Genomic DNA, 21,683 nt, shown 5'->3' on the forward strand with positions numbered 1-21,683 from the left:
GGGCGGGGCAGGGAGGGCGGAGCAGGGAGGGCGGAGCAGGGAGGGCGTAGCTCGGAGGGCGTAGCTCGGAGGGCGGAGCAGGGAGGGCGGAGCTCGGAGGGCGGTGCTCCTCGCCCGCGGCCGCGCTGTCAGCGGGGGGCGGGGGCGGGGGCCGGGGCCGGGGCCGGGCGCGGAGCCAAGCGGTAGCGCGAGCACGCGCCGGGAGGGTGCGGCGAAGGGCGGGGCCGAGCATGCGCAAAGTGCCTCTTCCGGTCAGTGTCGCCCTCCCGCATGCGCGCGTGCGGGTGGGCGGGCGCGCGGAGGGCGCGGTTCGTCCCGCGGCGCGCACGTGCGTGGTTCGGCGCGCGTGGCGCCCCCCCGCGGCGGCGCGCGATGGAGCTGGCGGCGGCGCGGCGCGCGGTGCTGGCGGCCGTGCGGGGCACGCGCGCCGCCGACCTGCCGCGCCTGCTGCACTGGATGCGCAACACCCGTAAGCGCCGCACAGCGGGGCCGCGACCGCACCGCGCCGTGGGCCTGGATCGCCCCGCCGTGCGGCAGCCGGGGCCGGGGGAGGGGGGAGCGGACCCTGGGCGAGGGGCGGCGTGCCCGGACCGGGTACCGCCCCCTTCCGGGGGCACCCGGCTCTCCGGGTACCGGCGGGTACCGGCCCGACGCCTCGGCCGGTGCCCTCCGCCCTGCCCGGCTCCCCTCGGGGGCGGCCGCGCTCGCCCGTCCGGGGCAGCCGTGCCCTGCCATGCCCCGGGTGCCGTGCCATGCCGTTGCACGGTGCCGTGGCACGGGCGGGGGTGAGGCGGCGCGGGCGGGCCGGCAGCGGGGCAGCACGGGCTGCCCCTCAGAGCCCGCGGCGCGCCGGGCGTGCGGAGCCAGCCTGCTCCTGCTCCTGCTCCTGCTCCTGCTCCTGCTGCTGCTGCTGCCGCGTCGAGACGGCCGTGGGTCCTAGGCTTGTCTTGTGCAGCAGCTTCACACGTGTACACGGCAGCCTTTCAGGAGTTTGGATATAGCGGTTTGAGCTCATTTACAAACGCTGCTTTCCGCACTTGATGTCACCTTAAGTGAACATAGCTTTCTGTTTACTCCCTTGTTTATGCCTGGATGTAATTTCATCAGCGTGCTGCAGTCAAGCATTCTGTGGCAGATGAGGAAAGGAAATATGGGTCAGTGCAGAAGCTGTAAATTTGCAACTGAACCCGAAAGATGACACGGAAAACCTCATCATAGGCAGTGCGTTAAAGCGATAGTCACATAGTGCTCTGCTGAATAAAGTCTAAACCCTGCTTAGTCTCAGGAGGTATGTGCATTTTTCCAGACCCCGCCAATTTTGTGGCCCAGTCTCAAGATCCAGTATGTGTGTGTCCTGTTTATTAATGATTGTCTTCTGGGTGCTGAACCTCCCCTGATGATCGTGTGTTGGCAGAAATTCATCATATGATACAGTACTTCCCCTGCTTTGCTCAGGTTATGCTTCTTGTTTGGGTCTTTGCTCCAGCACGTCCACTTTAGGGCGAAAACAACTTCCTAAGGCAGCACCAACACACAGGGACCGTGGCACAAAGGGCAGCTCTGACTCCCAGGCCTTGTCCAGCTGTCCGGGTGCTTGGAGCTGCAAGCTCACTCCGTGTTGCCCTGTGGGTTGTGGCTCCCGCAGTCACTCGGATGAGTGGCAGGGCAGATCCTTCTCAGGGGGAGCAGGCCCTCTGCTGGATTTGCGGGAAGAGAAGCGGCTGGGAACAGCCTTTGCTGCCTGTGACAGGCACGCAGCCCTCCCACCCAGGCGGGCTCTTTCCTAGGTGAGACATTGCCAAATGTTCCAGAGCATCTGGGAGTCGGCCTCCTCGACTAGAGCAGACATGGGCCTCCCTAGAACGTGAAGGCTGAATTTTGATGGCAGTAGTTAGTGTTACTTGCAATTAAACATTCTTACTTTCTGTGTGTGTATGTTCACATACCTATGTGTATATCTATCTACACGTGCATATGCCTGTATGTATATAGACATAATGCTAGAGCAGTCTGCTATAAGCAGTACTGCATCCTTCCAGTTCTGAGGTCTTGTCTGGACACTTCTAAACAGTGCTTGGGTTACTGTAAATAATCTTGTTAGAAGTGGTTTTCTTCTATCCCATATGCTCTAATATATAAAAATCTCATTGAATTTCTCATGCGATCATTCATGTTGATTATTCACGTAACATAAATCATTGCAGCTCCTACACACTGTATTAGTTTGTGTGGTGGTGTGCATATAGAGCTTTCTCAGCTTCCTGACCCCTTTACAGATACAGCAAAGCACATGCGAGCTTACTAGTGAAACTTGAAATTGCTGAACTGTTTCAGTTAGGAAGCTAATACTTACTATTTTCTCTGTTTCAATTCTATGATCGTGTTTTTACTTCTGCCATAGGAATTTTTAGCCAATGTTTTGAGCATAGTTTATGTAGACTCCAAAATCCTTTGTCAGTGAGGACAATTTAATATTTTTTTTTAATGTTACAGCTTCCGAACTTTCTATAGATGGTTTCTGTGAAAGATGATATGCTATGGTCACTAGCCTTTATTATGATCTCTCAAATATTTTTTCTGAATTTTAATGATCTAGCTTTTTGCCTAGGTCTTTCAGTGAAAGGATTCATGTATTCGTGCCTCATATTTGCTCTTCATAATTAAGATGCAACCTAAAGAGCAGATTAGGTTCCAAATCTTGAACTACTCTGTGTGTGTGGTAGATCTGAGCAATCTGTGTCCTTCTATTTTTATACTGTTTGCATCAATAGTGATGGCTGCTGCTTCACTATGTGCATCATCTTTAAACATAATTAGCTTTACAGTTGCCATTCAATGGCTTTTCAGCTCATATGCGGCAGATCAGGGAACAGTGGACAGGGCAGTCAGGATCAAGCAGCTGGAGTAATGAATAGAATTTCATTTCTGTAGTCTCCTTGTCAGGCCAGCTTCAGAATCTTTTTTGGTTTAGGATTCTTTGCTTACAAGCTTGTGCTCTGATAATGTTTTATGCTAATTTTCTCTTTAAAAAATGCTCATTGTTAATATCCTGGCTGTATGCTATTAATTAGTATTCTGAGAAATCAAGTTGTACTTTAGTAATCTGCATCCTCGGCATTTGCTTACATGTTGTGATTGTATTTTGTGAATTGCTGATGCAGTATGGAACTGTAGGCAACCACATTTGTTCCAATTGTAATTTAGAATGTGTGACTTAGGCTAATCTTATTTCCCTGATTGCCACATTTGTGGAGACATTTAGACCCTGTAGAATTTGGCCTCATGCTAATGCTTGTAGAAGTTGCCAGTGGAAAAATATCAATGTTTACCCAGTTCTTGTGCTCTCTCAAGGTGCTGCAGTCTCCCTCTCTAATATACATATATGTTTACATGTAGATATATGATAAAAGAGTGGAAATTAGAAAGCTTTATGCCTATGTGTAAAAAATTTTCATTGTTAAACAATCAATATATGTTTCACTGCCTCTTTGGGTCATTAACCTGTTCCTGTTTTTCTGATCTCTTTTGTCTGGATGGCTATGTCCTGCTTTATTTCTAGTTTTCACCCTGATGACGGGACTAGAATGCAAGATCAGTATCTGTACCTTACTGGTTTTATTTTCTTGCAGCATTGGACAGTCAGTGAGCATTTGTCCTGCAGGTCACATTCCTTTAACTTTTTTGCATTTTCCTCAGAGATGCAAATATTTCCTGTGATGTCCCTAGCATAGCACTCTTGATGATGCTTCTCTTAGTATTGTTTCTCTGAGCTGCTTCTGTGGCTGCATACTGGCAGTAACTTTTAGTGTGGCTTTTTTTCCCTCTCAGAATTGTTGCATTTGAATAATTATACTGCCCATTTTAATACCTAGCTAGTCCTGTGATAATTAATAGTGCTTGGACTGGGGATAGTGAGGAGCTGGTAGAGGTTTCTGTTGCTGGACCCTGAATACAGCTAGGGAATGTGGTGTTCTATCTGTGCATAAAGACGACTTTTATGGGAGACATAAAAAGTTACCAGATCTCTGTGCCACACAGAAATAAAAGCCTAATCTTTGGTGATACAGATGTAGGAAGGAAACAAACCTCTGATGAGCAAAAGAAAAAAAAAAAAGTGGCAGAGATGGGGAGATAATATTGTGAATGAAAACTAGGATAGGATAAATGGAAATAAAAATGGTATCTCCACAGACAAACTGCTTTTCTGTGAAGTGTCAGTTCCCTGCCTTCTCCTCCTGTATCCCATTCCTGTTTCTGTCAAGGTGTTGAGCTTATACTTTTACCTCCAGCTGAGGAGAACTGGGCATGGTTCCAGTGTTGGCTGGAGTCAGGCTTTTTCCTTCTTCACACATCTCTCTGAATTAAAGTGTACATGCACCCTTAGAGTAAAGTCCTGCATAAAGTGGATGACCTTTAAGATCAGTGTTGTTGCAAAGACAGCCTTAGTTATTACTGTAACTTAGTTGGTGTTTTCTGACTCACACACTGAAGGCATGAAATGCTACTGACAAACTTCCATGGAAGATGTGAATTGTTTATAGTAAAGTGAGTTATCTTACCTAAAGTAAAGCCTTACATATTTTGAACTGAAAGAACATTAACATATTCTTACTCCAATGATTTTTGACTAACCTTACTTGGTAATTACAGGAATGTAAGTGAATGAAAGATTCTATTCGTTTTTTGGGTTTTTTTTTTTTTTCTTTTCTATTTGGGTTTTTTCTTTCCTTTTCTTATGAATGTGGGGTTTTTTGTATTGAGAATTTTAGAAATTCCAAATCTTTATGTGTGATGGAAGAAGACGTTGGTGTTTTAAGGCAGCTGCTTAGCAACACTGCTTGGCTGTTTCACAATCAGCCAGCTCTTCCCACACACTGCCGTGAGATGTACGTCATTTCACGGTGACTTGCATTCCAGCTTTTCTTTTGAGTTTGTCTTAGATCTTAAAGAAAATTAAATAATAAGAGCTGGAAAAAGGAACAGGAACCTTTCGTGTCTTAACTTTTTTATAATAGCATGATTAATGCTTTAATATCCTTTTGCAATAACCGTGTTCCAGAAGTTCCAGCTAAGAAAACCTGGGTGAAGCCCAAGAGCTAATTCAAACCACTTGGGAAACCCCCCTGACAATCCCCCTCAGCTGGGTCCCAGCATTTGATGTAGAGCTGGGGCAGATTCCCACGTGAGCCTCCACTGCCCAGATTTCTAAAATTTTCAGTAGCAGAAAAGGTTGCATTTGGTAAGAATGAATGCTGGAGGAGATAACCAATGAATTGACCAAGCTATCTGTTTACATGAGCAGCACCACAGGAATCAGGGGAAGTAAGTACAGGAATCTGAATCTTGAGTTTGAGATTGAAGTCACCAAACCACTCTACCTACTAGCACCCACTGAATGCTGTTGCTGTGCTTAGTGCTTAAATGCAGATTACAAAGCCGTCCCTCAGTCAGTGTCAGTGAAGCACAGATAAGGTGGTAAGACCCTTTACACTTCTTGTGTTCTGTCATGGGGTCTAAGGTTGAAATATTTTTCCATCATGGGTAAATATTACTGTTGTGATACTAACTTCTAAATTTTTTTCAGTTCATGCAACAGTGTAATAAAACACTCTACAAACCGTTTCCAGTCTATGCATTTCCTGAGAGAATATGAAGCTAAGATTTCAAAGTGATATACTGGTCTGAATTGTTGATTGTTCCTGCAGTACTCAAAATATTCAATATCAAGAGTATCACTCAAAATAGTAATTGAATAATAATCATTGCAAATCTTCTAATTTAAGGATAAACAACATATAATTAAGTACGAATTTTTTTAATGGATTAACTTGTACTGGGAGCAAACCAGCTTTTTAAGAGGTTGGAGTACAATTTAGTCTTGTAACTTGAAAGTTGAGGGCAGTCAGTGCTGTAAATTCAGGTTGTTAACAGGCAGTGAGGGAAGAGTATCTGATAAAGTCAACCTAACTGATACTAGAGGATGTGCTGCTTTAGTACAGTGTTCTGCATACAGAGAAGAAACTTTTCATCTTACTCTTAGGAGCAGACCAAGTGTGTCCAGCATTTCTTGTACTTTATTATCTTGGAATTGTCATATTCTCTGACCTGCTAGGTAAAGTTATCAGATGATAATTTTCACAAGAAGAGGAAACAGGATAAGAAAACACTTGATTCTTTAAATGTTTCCTTTCAGTCTGCAGATGAAACTAAAGTGGAACGAGTATCTTTAAAAAGGATGAAAATGTGGGTTTCTGCAATGTGACAAGTATAGTCTGTGGTTTTGTGTTTGTGTGAAAAAGTAATTTAGTACAAGACTTCATATCCAAATTTGTAGAAGTGATTTATTCAACTGAAATATCCTTTCAGAAGAGATAAAAATAGCATTGCATTTTCACATTAACATTTATTTGTTGAAATGATACCATACCAAAAATCTTTTCCACTGTTCTGTTTGATAAACTAAAATGGGATGTTACCTATAATTGGATGAATCATCAACTGTGGGAATTGGCATTAATTTCCTTTGTTGTGACAAGTGATACTGGTGTGAGAGAGGTCTCAGGAAGAATACCAAATACTTCTAAGTTGTTAGTCATTGAAACGTAATAATGGTGGGGGAAACTAGGGATTGTGAAACAGTATGAGACTTACCTTGTTTAAAATTGAACTTCAAAGCTTCTTTCAATTAACCAGTGTAAAAGACTTAAACTAATAAAATGAACTCTGGTTATATTTCTGTTGGAAAAAGCCAATTACTTTCTACCACTAACTATGTATGCTTTGGGACAGAAATAATATTTAGAGTTCCTGAGGTACTTGGTATACTGAGGTCACATATTGCTTCTCAAATTATTTAGCCAAAAAGGGCAATACTAAATTTTAGGGATGTGGTGCTTCTTCCTTGACTTGGTTCTCCAGTATTATTAAAAATGCTGAATTACTAAATCAACCTTGTTTTAAGTAACACAGCTGTTAATATGTGCTTTACTCTTCTGTGAGTCGGAGTATATATCTAGAGGACCATAAGGTGCTTGCTGCTATGGTTGCCTTTGCTAAATTCTCTTCTTTCCCTCAGGGACATGTAATCTTCTGTTGTCATTTGGAAATCACACATTGCTTGTCTTCAATCCTGTATTTTGCAGTGCCAGGGTGTTCAGATGTTGGTGTAGTGGTGCTCTCTATCTGGTGTGAGGCTTTGTGATGTTTTCTTAGCTTCTGTAGAAAGGCTGACTAGCACCAGGGTGATAATGAGGCTTTTTGCAACGTGTTAATTAAATTTTATAAATGCATGTTGAGTAAATCCAGTGGAACCGGTTTTTGAAGTAAAATACAAACACTACACACTCAGACTTCCTCCACAAACAAATGATTGTGATTCATCTTGCAGTGTTTCACGAACTGTACATTTCTTTCCTGGTTAGTTGTCTGTGCAATGAACACAGGTTGGCTTGCACACTCTCCATTTCATGTTGTATACATTTCATGTATGTAACAGGTACTAAAATGATATATAAAATACTTTTCTATTTTTGTTTCTTCTTTGAAGATTCCTTTTAAGGCGATACTGAGATTTTCAAGAGTGAACAATTTGTTAAACACGAGGGTGGAGTTGATAAAACTGTACCAACAGAGATGCATATTTTCATATTTGGCACTGGTGTTTCCTACTTGATGGCAATCTACAAATATTTACATACTGCAAAAGTAAATGAGTTATTGTGGTAGCTGTTGCTGTTTCGTGCTTTGACAGGAAGGAGTCCTGACTCTGTGTGTCAGAGTTCAGTCACAGACTATACACACAGGTGTGGAGTGTTGCACACACAGCTTCTGCTCCAGCTGCCATTTTGTCATCTCAGATGAAGTCTGTTCAGATCTCCTTCTCCTTTTTTCTTCCTGCTTATTGTGCTTTAGAGTATTAACTGTTAGTTAGAAAGGAGCACTTCCATTTGTCATTTATTTTTCAGGGTCAGTGTTTCAACAGTTTTTTGTTTGAAAAGCATATGTGTTGTCCTTAGGACTTGTTTTGTACAGAGCATACAAGAACTCGTATGTGTCATACTTTGTGTCACAAGGAGAGATCAGAGGGCCCAATGCAAGGTGGTCAGCATTGTGCCAGGTACTGCACAGCTTGAACTCAGGGCAGGGAAGGATATTCTGGGTTAGAGGAAGATGGATGTGCTGCCTGTGTCCCACTGAAGGTGTGTGTTTCTGTTCTGTGGAGCTGGAACACTGAATGCTCTGGAGGGCTCTCCATCACTAATGTTGGCCAGGAAAGGTCACCCAGGGCATGAGGGAGCAGATCCTATTGACGCACTAGATCTGGGAGCAAGAGAGCTGAAGTTCTGTATTTGCAGTGTGATGTGGCTGGCCTGGTGGTCTAGGAACACTTCCTGCATTTCATTAAATGCTATATATGAATTTGATACTCTTAACAGGCACTATAACAGCTGGATGAGCTCTCTTGCATAGTAATAGTATTGTTTTAAAGCAAGTGCCAGATGTAGAGGCTTATTGCCCACAGGCACTGATCTGTTCAGCTGCCAATATCAGCTTTCTACTCTCTTGTTCTGTCTGTAGCATGACTTTTCCCCTTGCTCCCTCAGAGGTTATCCACCTCAGCAAACTGGTGCCTTGGCACTCTGAGGGCATGTCGGGGTGCTGATGGTGTCAGTTAAGCTACAGTTAGATTTGCCCACCTTCCCTTCCCTTAATATCTGGGTTTACTTCTGTGCTGTGCCACATCCATAGAAATCTTCCCTGAGCTGGTTGGAAAGATCACTGTGCTTCTGGGATGTTCATAACAAATCTGCAAATTGTTGGATGGGCTGTGTGTTTAACAGGATGGGTGCTCATTAGAGGTTTCAAATTAAAATGCTGCCAAGCTGGAGCTGCTGCATTGCACCTGTTGTGTTGGTGTTGCTGCTGTTGCAGCTGCTGCCTGTGTCTGTGTTCCTTGCTGCAAAGTGTGCATCTCTCTAGGAGCTGAAGTTCTGGAGAAGGGAACTGTGAGCACTTTGGAGCAGTAAATTGCCTTCCTGAAGCATAACAACTACCAGTGCTAATGGCCCATCAGGGCTTTGGAGCATTACTACTGTATGTTTAATAAATTATAAACCAAATAGATCTTAGGGAAATACAGATAATTTAAAGTTTCTGCTGCTTACTACAGGGGATTCAGGATTGTCTGTTTGGGTCCATTTTTGGATGTGTTGAAAGAACCATTTACATTTGCAGTCTAAAGAAGAGCCTTTTGCACCAATGAATGATGCTTTCTTTAATCATATTGTTCTCACTACAGTGCTTAAGCAAAAACCATTTCAGAAGCATTTAGTTTAAAGTATCATAGTTTAAAGGTTTGCAGGTTTCTGATTCCTATACTAGCCTTAAAATTTCTCAGTCTTTCTAGCATTTCCTGTGATCCACAGGAAAGATTAAATATATTAGCATAGAGAAACTTGTAGTGTGTTCTGTAGATTTATTTTGAACCTGTTTTCCATCAAGCTTTTCTGTACTAATGTTCCCACCTGGAACAGCAATGCTAGCAAACATTGCCTTTTTTAAAAACACCTGTAAAAGCTGTCAGATTTTCTTTTTGTGAGTGATGCAGCAGTCTAAAAACAAGAAGCAAACCAGAAGGGGTGGAGAAGAGGGGACATACATATTCGTCTCACTTTTAGACAAGACTCAGTGGATGGGTTTGGTATATTTTTTCAGGATTAGATTAGTGGCTGCTTTTTGGTGGTGGTGGTTGTCTTTGACAGGTTTGTAGCTTTGAGCTGAGATGTGCCTTTGTTTAGAACCAGTTCAACATCCTTCAAGCAGTGAGATATCCAGACAAAAAGGAATTTCATCTAATCCTTCTTTTGAGGAAAATATAACAAGAAAAGAGCAGAGTACAGGCATAAGGCAGATCTTGTGCTAATGCCAGTTAGGAACATCATACTCTTAACAAGAAATTGGGGGATATAAGCAGGATGTTGGCTGCAAGATGTGAAAACTGGTATGAGCAAGTAAACCTTTAGCTGGAGTTCTCAATACTGCAGGGCAGAAAGGATGAGAGTCCAGGAGATCCAGAGGGAAGTGTTGAGAATCCTCATACACTAGGAAAGAAAAAAAAAAAACCAGGAACAGTCTGGGCAGGCAAATCTTGGTTTTTCTTGGAAAGGAGACTGATGTGACACATGATGAGTCTTCAGGGAAGTAAATAGTTACTGTATAATAGAAAGCAACAAAGTTTGCTATTTCCATTGTGAGTGGGGCAGAAAATACTAAGTAGTGGCAGAGGACATCAAAATCAGTAATTAAGAAGGGTTTTCCTTTCTAATATTAAGGGTAGTCAAGCACTGGAATAGATGGCTAAGGGTGGTTGTAGAGTCCCTAGCATTACCAGTCATTTTTAAAAGAGCAGAACACTTACTATTGATTGAGCCTTGGAAGAAAAAAGGATTAGTCTTCACATGGTTTCCTTCTGAATCTTTTTTCGAGGTGTCTTTTAAAAAAATGAGCTAAAGTAATGTAGGAATATCCTGGGAAAATTGCAAAAAATTACTCTGTGGCTTTGCAGAATTGTGTTGGTTTACATTTATTCCTATTTTCCTTCTCATTTGAAATATTTTGATAGTTTGGGTGATGTAAAATGTATTGTGAGTTGCACTGTTGAACTGTGCATTATCCCTAATTTTTTGTATGTTTATTAGAAAGATCATACATATAAAAAGAAACTTGAATTAAAAAAAAGCCTGCATTCAGGCAACTATTGAGTTTTGTAATTTCTCCAATAGTTCAAAAACATCTTTGATGTTTTTTATATCTTAAACTGAAACAATATCACTTTGGTGGCAGCCCAGACCATCATATGCGAGTTATAAATTTATAAATATGAAAATAATTTGAGATCTCAGAAAAGCAGTGCATTTATTTTACGTGGCAAAGTTATTACAATCCAAATCAGTCATTGGCTGGAAAAGCTAACAAAAATGCATGTGAATAAAAAACCTTATCCATCTGGTGTTGTTTATGTCTTGCAACTGTATTGTACTGGTCATCACTTAGTCCACATGGTCTGCAAATGATTGTTCAGGGGTTTTTGTTTGTCTTGATTTATAGATGACTTTGATGAGCTTGTGGTGAGTAACAATGATGTTGTGCTCAGAAATATCGCTGAAGATTTGCGGAATCGTTTACCCATCGAGGCAATGTTCACTTCAGAACATCAAGCTGTGCAGAAAGTAAGCTAATTGTTATGGTCTGATTTTACTGAACCACATCATTTATTCTGATAGCATTTTAGCAGTAGTTTATAATAGAAAATGAGCATGGATTGACATATAGGAAATCTCAGTTTGGTTCTCAGGTCTGTTGCTCTATGTTTGCATGACTCCAAGAAAGTTGCTTCATAGTTGTTAATGCTTTGATCATGTGTTATTTGGGATAGCTTTCATTCTGTGTGGTGTGGCGCCTGTCACAGTGATTCTTCAATGCTAGCTCCCTAATAGACTCTTAACAGCTCCCTTAAAGACAGCAGGAACACAAGGCCAATGTTTGCTGTTGCCATAATGTGGGCAGCTCTGAGATGATATCCAGCTCTTTTCAGATTCTCATGGCTCAGAAACAGGTGGGCTGTGAGTCCTGTGGGAGGAGAGTGCACCTTTCCTACTTGACCTGTCAGTATGCAAGGAAAGTTAATGCATTTCCCAGAAAAGTGATGTGTGGCTCTTCAGTGGGAGAAGTGGATTGGCCACATGCAGCAAGCCTGGAAAAGGGAGGAAAGATAAGTAGGAGGATGAAGATTATGCCCCTTGAAATGATGAGAGGGCAGGCGTCTCACTGGTATACTTTTGATTGAAAGTGACACCCATGTTAATTAGGGGTGCTTCTAGATAGAGGCATAAGGCATGATGAAAACAGTCAGTTGAGGCTGAGAAGCAGAATTGACCTTTCTGCTAAATTTAAGTTACATTCTCCTCATTAAAAGAGGAAGAAAAGCTGCTTTTACCCTGTATGTTCTCTAGCCAAGCAAGCACTAAAGAGACAAAATTCACATAGGGCTCCCTACTCAGATATCAAAACCAGCTTGCTTTTGTTTGTTGACCACCACTTACTGGTTATCTCAGTGAAATTTGATAACCCAGTTTACATGCAGGATTTCTGTAGCTAATTCTTTTTTTTTTTTTTTTTTTTTTTTTTTGTAATTGTTGCATAGGGAAAAGCATGGATCTCGGGGATTTTGGGAAAGGTAGGATGGTGGGACAGTTAACATGTGACAGTGTAACTGAAGTTAAGAGACTTGGTTATGCCTTTCTAAGGTTTTGTTCCTCTTCTCAGATACACCAACATCCACTGCCCATGATTCATGTTGATGCATTCCTTTATGATGATGATGATGTTGATTCATTGTGTGAGGAGGGGAAAATGAGTAGGAGCTACTGCACAGAGTGTGGCTCATACAAAACTGCATCTTTAGGTAAGTGTTCTTTTGGGAACATGAGAAACAAATGGAGTTTAACTAAACTGGTTTGTGCAGTGACTCAGCTGGACATGACAACATCCAGCTGATGGGGGACTTTGTCCAGACTGCTGGAATATACAGGCCAGAATTATTTCTCATAACCAGTGGAAGGAGCCTCCTACACATGTAAGTTGAATTAATTTGCAGTGTGAGTGACAACTGTTGCCCACAAAAACTGGGCAGGTTAGAGGCAGGCTATGTACCACTGGAGAGGAAGATGAAAGAGGAAGACAATACTGTAGAGTCCATGCAGTAGCCTGCATCTCCTCTCACATGCTGAAGAACAGTGGAAAGCACCATCTGTCTTAGAGCTTGTGTGTGGTGTGCTACAGATCAGTGCTGTTGCCAGTGGAGCACAGCCATTGAAGGAATGGTTTATATGGAGAACATTCCATTCATTAAAACTTTGGAGTTGAAATTGAAGCTGTTAATATGTCTGCCCACAAAAAGTTTTGCACAAATTGTGTTTACTACGTTTCCTTTTTCAGTTAAATAGTTCCAAGATACTTCGTTTTGTATTCTTTAACATACTGTGCAGAAAAAGGTAATTCAGTTTCATGAAGGATTTCAAAATTCTCCATGTAAGGCAAGGAGTCCTCAGACTTGGGACAGGCTTCTTGGCTGGTTACCTCTGATCTGCAAACCCTGCCCTAGTGCACTAGTGCAGGCCAGAAACCACACAAGTTTTCAGTGAAGATAATACTTCAGGTTACTGTTTCAATGGTTAATTACACAGTAGTTAGTACTGCCCACCCAACACCTTTGTTCTGTTCTTATTTCCCAGAGTTTATTTCGCATTCCTTTTCCCTCATGGAACTGAAGTTTCTTTATCACCATGTACTGCCTGACCTGACAGGAAAGGTAGTGGTTGACGTTGGCTCCAGGCTTGGTGCAGTGCTATTTGCGGTAACTTCCAGCACAGGAATTCATATTTTATTACTGTGACAAACATTTTCCCTCTTTTCTGACTGCCTACTCTCATTACTTAATATTGGATAGGTCATTCTGAGAGGCATCTCTGATCTGCCTCTCTGAATAGTGTAAGGTGCTGTTTACTAGCCATTTCAGTTCTTCCTCTGTTCCTCACAAGAGGGAATAGAAATGATCCTGCTTATGGAGAGGAAAAGTCTGTTGTCCAACAGAGTAGCATATTGCTGTCACACATGCTGCTCTTTTGCTCGCTCCTGCTGTCTCTTTCATAAGTCAGTTTGTCCTCTTATGTCTTGACCATGCCTATATATAGATTAGTTATGTTAAATTCCTTTATGAAGCTGATAAACTGTTAAAATATACAAAGGAAGACTTTGATATGAATTTGTCTCCAAAAACATATTGTCCTGCTCTGCATTTTAAAATGCACATAAAATACTTCATCAAGAAACTTGAGTGCAATTTTGATTGCTTTTGGCATGGCTGGTACAACATATGGCCAACAGCAATGCAAAACACACATTACTACTTTCTTAAAAAAGTCAATGTGTGTTTAGGACTCAGTCTTGCAAACACTTGAGCATGTGATTTTACTCATTTGAATAGTCTAATTTTGGGATCACTCAAATGAGGAAAGTTACTCCCATTTGTAAATATTTGCAGCATTGGGTCCTTAAATGGTAACACTTTGGCTAGGCTGATTTTTATTTTGAAGTATTCAAATGCTTGTATTATTATAATAGAAGATACTTTCAAAGCACTCTTTCACAAAAAGCGTTCTGCTTTGTAATATGGTCTTGCCTTGGAGGAGGGGTGACTTCACAGGTTGCTTTTCTACTCTCTGAGTAGAATGGTTTCAGAAAACCTTAATAATGAAGTTGTAGTACATGTGGATCTCAGATATTCTGTATCTTCAGCATTGTTTGTCTTTGCCATTGTTGGCAAAGTGTAATTATTCTGCTCAATGGAGACAGTGGCACTTAAAGCAGTATCTTTGTTAGGGCACTGTATGCTCAAGTATTTGTACTTTTTTTCTCTAACATTTCCAATGGCTTCCCCAAATCTAATCCCCAAATCTTAGCCCAAAACTGAACTATTTTTTGGGCTTAATATTAAGTGATAATTTAGCTTTTTGTTTTTTGCATATATCCCTGTATGAAGCATCTGAAAATGTCAGTAATACATTAACTTAGAGAAGCTGACAAAGACTTGGTATCAAAATATCCCACTATATTATTGGTATATTGTCCTCCATTTTAACTGATTTTGGCTCTATTATGTCTTGTGTTTTTTTTCTTTCCTCTTGATATTTTCTTCTTCAAGTCTCCCATGTAACAAAAATGACGTGTAGAGTCTTTTCCCTTCACACTATTTTCGTAATTTGTTTTGTACACCTTTTTTCTTTCTTAGACTATTTTCCATCTGTTTTGCAGTTCAAGTGAACTTGGAGCTTTCCCTTTCTTGTTTTTTTGATGTGTCATTTTGGATTTCTTACTAACATTTGTGAGGCTTAAGTAGGAATTGCCAAATCAGGACCTTAGCTTTGAAAAATATTTCACATCCACTGAAAGACATTTCTCAACTCACTATTTTAAAATGTTTCTCTAATCTTAACTTGTGTTTAATTCTCTTCTTTTTAAATGAAAAATTTGAACTTGTTTTAAAGGCATCACAGTTACTAAAGTTCCTTTTCCTAATGTAGGGTTATCTTTATAGCTCAGCTTCCCAGCTGTATGGAGTAGAAATGAATGCAGACTTTTGCCAGTTGCAAGAAATTATGATTACAAAGTACGAGTTCATTGACAGAATAAAGGTAACCAAATATATGTTTTAGTTTTTGTATTTTTAACTACTGTGTACAAGGTATCTGGTTTGAGTGAGTGGCTGGTAAATCAGCATTCTGAGAAGTTTCTGCCTTAGCTGGTTTTGATCCTAAACAAAGGCTTTGCATTAGGAAATAAAAACCTTATAGTAAAGAGGAAGAGGGAAATTATCAAAATATCAATCACTTAGCCTTTTTCCTGACTGGACTTACCCGTTGGCTCACACAAAACAGATAAATCTTAGCCAGTTCTCCCAGTGAAATCAATGACATCATTGCCACTCACTTCTGTGAAACGGAATGTATAAAGAATTTCTGTCACAAACACTAAAGTAAATGTCTGTGATTCACTTTTGTTAGCAGAAAAATGTTTGTAGGATTTGCAAATTTGCATCTAAGGATACCTAAAGGACTTAGAATTATTCATATTTCCTTTCATAGAATGCCAGTGTATATGTACCTTCCACAAACAAAATGGGTTTCAAAGAAAGTGCTATCATTATGGGACTCACTTCCCTAGTTTCATTATGGGAATAGCTACTAATATTTTAAAGAGGAAAAAAAAATTCCTTTCTGGACCAGACCCATGATTTTGTTACCAGCCAAAGTTGGTAAGTAGAATATGCTGAATAGAATACTGGCTTTATTCCTGTGTTGTATGCACGTGCTCTTGAATGGAGTCACACAAACTGCTGAGTATGGTAATTTCTCGGGTATTAAGGTAACCCAATTTTAACCTAGAAATAAATAATAGACATATTTAACACAGGGTAAGCAGTAGCAGTGGGTTGCTCAATTCAGTCACAGTTGCTGACAATTTATCCATAACCTTTGGGTTTTGTGTATGTTTTATGTTCATAACACTTTACTGTGATGAAACTGAAAGTACAGTTAGGAGCTCTGTCAAGTTAATTCAGTGGAGCTGGAGATCTATAGGCATGCTTTTCGGCCCTGTATATTTTTTATTATAAGCTTTTATGTATTTTCTTCACACCTTGTAATTCTGCTGAAGTATTCATTTTGGAGCATAAAGATAAGATAATAGGTTTTCAAAGCAGTGCCGGAGGACTTAGCTATTTGAGTCTCATTAAATGCTAATTTAGTCATGTGACTCCTGTTATCACACTGCTTTGAACATTTCAATCTTATATTTTTATTTCACCCCCAAATGAATTCTCTCTAGAGGTACTTATCAGGTTGAAAAATTGTGAGAATCCAGATGCTTGTCATAATTCATGGCACAAGTTTGAAAAACATTTTAGAGGCTCTTCTAAATAGAGATTGTTTTTTCAAGATATTCTGAATTTTTATTAGAATATGCTCCTAAAGGATAGCAAAGTGAAATGGTATCTTTCGTGGCTAAATCTCTGAGTGAACCTTGTGTTTCTTTGGTCAACACTTGGTTTGTTAAAGTACATAGAGGGTTGCTCAGCATCTTTTGCCATTTGAGGAAACATTCAGCTACTAGGAGGAAAGTAAACAGTTCAACAGATCTTAGGAAACTTGAGACCTCAATTCAGAAATTGACTGTAGTCATGAAAGGCTTGGTGTGTATTCCACTGGATGACAGGGCAGTTTTAAAATCAGTTGCTGCCTCCTCTGTTGTGCCAGTACACAGCCAAGCAGATCAGAGAGCTGGTTCAGCTGAAATCAAACCCAGCAGTATTGGGGTTTTGAGGGGAGCAGTATCTGGGTCTGGCTCACTGTGCAGCCAGACATGCTTATGTGGTCCCAAAGTCCCCAAGAGGAATGAGGATATTGGCAGAATGAGGTGCTTAGGTCACTTTGGTCAGTATGGTCACCTACCCTGTAAATGCAGAGTAATTTTAGGTCAAGTCTTAAGTCAGTCATTCAGGTCAAGGAAACATCGACATATGTTGAAAGTTTTCCAGTAGTTCAAGCATCTTTCTGAATTGTGGTTTAAAATAGTAGGACTGCCATTAGTATCCTATCCTGTGCATCGGGTTATTCTTCCCCACATGTAGGACCCTGCATTTGCCTTTGCTGAATTTCAGAAGATTCCTCTCTGCCCATCCCTCCATAGCATCAGCCACACCTCCCAGCTCTGTGTCATCAGTGAACTTACAGGGGAGGCATCTCCCCTTCATCCCAGTCATGTGTGGATAAATGAAACAATACTGGATCCAGTACTGAGCCTTGGGGGACACCGGTAGTGACAGGCTTCCAAGTAGACTCTGTGCCAGTGTTTATGACCCTCTGGGATCTGCCATTCAGTCAATTCTCAGTCCTCACTGTCCACTCATCCAGCCCTCACACCCTGACTGTGCCTGTGAGGATGTTGTGAGAAACAGAGTTGAGAGCCCTGCTGAAGTCAAAATAGACAAAATGCACTGATCTCCCCTCATCCATGCAGGTTGTTGGTTCATCACACAAGTCAATCAGATTTGTTAAGCAGGACTTCAGTGAATCCATGCTGACTACTACTTATCCCTTCAAAAGATATTGCAGTTTGCATTCCTCATCAGATTTGGGATGCATAATAATAGTGTTGAAAAGGATCTGAGTTGAAAAGGACCCACATGGATCATTGAGTCAGATTGATACGATTTCTCCGTCTTTAAGAGGAAATCAAACACATCAGAGTGTTAATGAGCATCCATATTCTCCTGTCTCACTTGTTTTGAAAAATGACATGATGTGCTAATATCCTTTTTGGTAGGTGAAAGTAGATGAAATCAAAACAGCTCCTCTTGTTCTGACTGGAGAGGCAGTTGTTTAGTGGGATCCTCCAGTGCTACTGAGCATCCTGCCTTTCCAACATTCCCAGTCCCAATAGCATTGTGAGAATTCAGCTGTCAAATCTGGGTCTGTAGTGTCTTTTCTAGCTATAATCCTTCAGTAACCCACTGACCCTGTGAGATGCTTTTTATTATCCTCAAAATAGCTTCAACTAGCTTAACTACTTTTCTGAAATCACTGGACATTTGTGATAAAATATAGGGAAGTTGAATATGACAGCCATCTCCTCTTTTATGGCACACAGTTCTAAACCAAAATTCAGATGTACTTTATTTTACTTAGCATAATGGATTGAGTATCTTAATTAGAAGAGTTAAATCTGATTTAAAAAAAAAATTGAAAGGTTATTATGGTTGCATATGTCAGTTTTATCTACTGTGAAGCCAGTGAAATACCTGGTTTTGTGACTGGTTCAAAAGGGTGGTAGCAGCTGCTGTATTAGGCTGACAGGCTTCATGACTTCTCAAAGGCTGTATTTGTCTCTTAATTTATGCCTTGGGAAATTTCTCTCCTTCAGGTGGTTCATGCAGACATCTGTACTCAGCCCTCACTTCTGCAGAAGGCTGATGTTGTTGTAATGAATAATGTCTTTGAATATTTTCTTGACAGACAGGAACAGGCCAGGTAAGCTCTGTGTCCAAACAAGTTACCTATTTCTTTGTAAATATCTGTGTTACCTTGTGAATAATGGAAAACCTTAAGGTTGTGCTTTTTGAAGGCATATGCATAATTTATATAAGGAAATTGTTTCATACTGTCTACTTCTAATTGTTATACTTAACTGCTAAGGTGTTCTGGCAGTTGTTTATTGTTGAACCCACTGAACACTGCTGCTTTTTTTACCCAAACCTTGGCTTGAATCCTTGCCCTGATATGTTAAAATAGTATCTTGCTGCTAAAGAACCTGAGATTACTGTATCAGCATAAAGCTTAATCTTCAGAAGTAAGAGTCACTGACTCGCTGATGTCAGAGCTTTAATATATACAGACAACAAAGCATGGTTCTGAATGATACTGCTAAGAGATATTTGTAAGGATGTGGTAGCAAACAAACATGTGGCTAAGGTTCTCTTTCAGGTACAAGGCACTCACAGATGAGCTTTTGCTAAGCCAGCAGCATCCGTTTAAAGTGTAAATAACTTGATCATCCTAAGTTTAGAATGGGCAGTCAGAAAAAAGGAGTACCTGTGTCTCCACTTGGTCCCAGCCAAGTCTGTCATTCCGTACCAGCTTCAGCTAAGGCTTGCCCTGCTGCCCTGGATACCAGGTGATAATACCAACCAGACGGGCACAGAGTGGATGGGTGAAGGACAGTGGGTATTTCAAAATGCCAGGAGATATATTTCTAGGCACAGGACTGAGAATTCATTTGATTCTGTCATAGCTTGGGAATAGTGGTTTAGTGTTGCATTAGTAGCATGAAGACAAATGACATTTGAAGAATGCTGGAAATTAAATTCTTTTTAGTCTGAATTGCTGTGCTGCGAGAAATGATCTTACTTGCAAAATCAAAAAAAAAATTAAAAAGGGAATGCTGGAGGCTATATTTAAGTACTCTGACTACTGGTGCCTTACGAGAAGTACTTTGTCACGACTGTGCACGAAGTTTGTGTATAAAGAAAAGCTTGTTGTGAAGGTTAATAAAGGACTGCACTTCAGGACTGGATTTTCTTCAAACCAAAGGGGCCAAGTGTCAATGTTTAATCCTTGTTCATAGTGAAAGTCTTGACAATACCAAATGATATGCATGTATGTATGAGAATTATAAAGTTACAAAATCTAACATTGTAAGACCATATATTCCCTGTGTTTTTAATCCAAAGCTTGATTTTATTCCTGCAAATACATTTGCTTAGATATTAATAATGACTGATAAGCATGTATTGCAAGTCTTTAAGCTTAGACTACCTCTGGGCAATAAACTGCAAGTGTTAGATTCATTGTATATCAAATATGTGTGTTTTTTCCCCAAAAAACTGGTCACCTGCCTTTAAATATGTTTCAGAGCTTGGGAATTTATTGCTTGTAATGTAAGGAAAAGAGGGTCCTTATTAGTGACAGTTCCAAGTCTTGAGGAATCACTTTCAAAGCTCCAGGTAAGTTCCCTCAGCCTATTTCAGCTGACACATTTTGTTATTTTCTGTTAAAGTGGCATTTCTGGAGTTGAAGTTAGCTGCTTGCCAGTATTGCTTTAAGGAAGGATAAGTAATTTTGTGCAGAGATTAAAAGTTGGAAGACTCAGGATTCTGTTTTGAGGCTGACCACCAGCACATCTCCCTGTACTTAGATTGTCCTCGAGTGAAAAGGAAAATCCCAGCCTCTATCAGTAGGCTGCATGAATTATTTTATTAACATGTGTATTAATATGGCACTGTGAGCTTTTGGAAGTACAGATGAGTGAGAGATGTGGTCTCCCAACCAGCCAAGTGACTACCATCAGGCATCCTGGATCAGTTACATGGCTTTAAATTGCAGCTGGAAGCAAACATAACAGCAGTGCCTCTTTCAGAGATGTTGAATGCTCTGTGCTGGGCCACGCTCTGCCCTCTGTCTGTGCTGCCATCGGTCATCTTAGATCATGTGTGTGATACCTGGGCAAATTATGTGGCCTAGCTTTAGTTAGGAAACAAAACACTGATCAGACATGACAAGGTTATGTATATAGTGATTTTCTCACAACAGTAGTTAGTTTTAGAGAAATTGAATCACTTGTTGCCTGGATGCTGATGGGTGAAGTAGATCCTCAGCCTCAAAACCAGCAGTGGTGTCATTTGAACTTTTTTTGGAGCAGGCTGTAGTCACAGAGCAGCTGAGAAGCCCTTTGTGGCCTTAATACAATGCTCCCTGTGTGTAAAACATGAAAATACCTGTGATTCTTCCATTATACTATTAGTTGCTCCCTCAGCACATCTGTCAGAATGTCACCCTTTGAATTAGGATACACAAATGCATAAAGGCAGTTGTAATATGCTAACAAAATATCTAGACTATTGACTGAGATAATTTTTAAAGTTATCTTTATTATGTCCTATTTGAGTTAAAATGGCTTTTCCAGAAATTAATTTATCATTACCATATAATTTGGAATTACTAATGTCTCATATTATGTCTTGCCTTCTTAATGTTGAAACTCCTTAACCTTGAAACTCCTGCTGTTTCTTAGCATGGTGTTGATTTAAGGATCTGCTTTCCTTGTTTCAGACAGATGTACAGCTCAGTCAATGGGTTGAAGAGGTGCAGCTGAACTATGATGTGTATATGGAAAAGGATGTTGACAGAGAAGCGCTCGAACAGATTCATTTATACAAGATTCTCTAGTACCTGGAAAAATTTACTAGTATTCTTATGATATATATTTTGGGCCTAAAATGAACTTGGATCGATTTGTGTGAATAAATCAGGTCAAAATTAATATTGTGGTTAATTTGAGTGATATATGTGGTTTTTAATAAAAAAGAGTCTTTTCAAACAGGTTTTCTTACTGAGGCCTTTTGTCTCAACCGGCTATTTTGACTTTTAATTTAGGAGATATCCTCATGGTCTATTTTTTGCAGAAATGTTAGAAAGAGCATCTGTATAGCAACGCTAAAAGAACTTTTGGTCATCAGTAGCATTATGCACTGCCAATGTTTGCTAAATATATCAAACCTAGGAGCAGTGAAT

The 21,683-nt window shown here is 40.6% G+C and overlaps 1 protein-coding gene across 1 annotated transcript; it reads left to right on the plus strand.

Annotated features, from left to right (window-relative positions):
• Window positions 1-270: 270 nt before the first annotated feature.
• On the plus strand, window positions 271-21,489 carry LOC134419887 (uncharacterized). Its single transcript, XM_063159488.1, has 8 exons — window positions 271-469; window positions 11,107-11,228; window positions 12,325-12,463; window positions 13,293-13,414; window positions 15,141-15,251; window positions 18,538-18,644; window positions 20,026-20,116; window positions 21,222-21,489. Exons 1-8 carry the CDS (start codon window positions 271-273, stop codon window positions 21,336-21,338), a joined length of 1,008 nt encoding a protein of 335 aa, XP_063015558.1. The 3' UTR covers window positions 21,339-21,489.
• The last annotated feature ends 194 nt before the right edge of the window (window positions 21,490-21,683 follow it).

The sequence above is a fragment of the Melospiza melodia genome, chromosome 6 (assembly GCF_035770615.1).
Source record: "Melospiza melodia melodia isolate bMelMel2 chromosome 6, bMelMel2.pri, whole genome shotgun sequence".
In the NCBI taxonomy this organism is placed as follows: Eukaryota; Metazoa; Chordata; class Aves; order Passeriformes; family Passerellidae; genus Melospiza; species Melospiza melodia.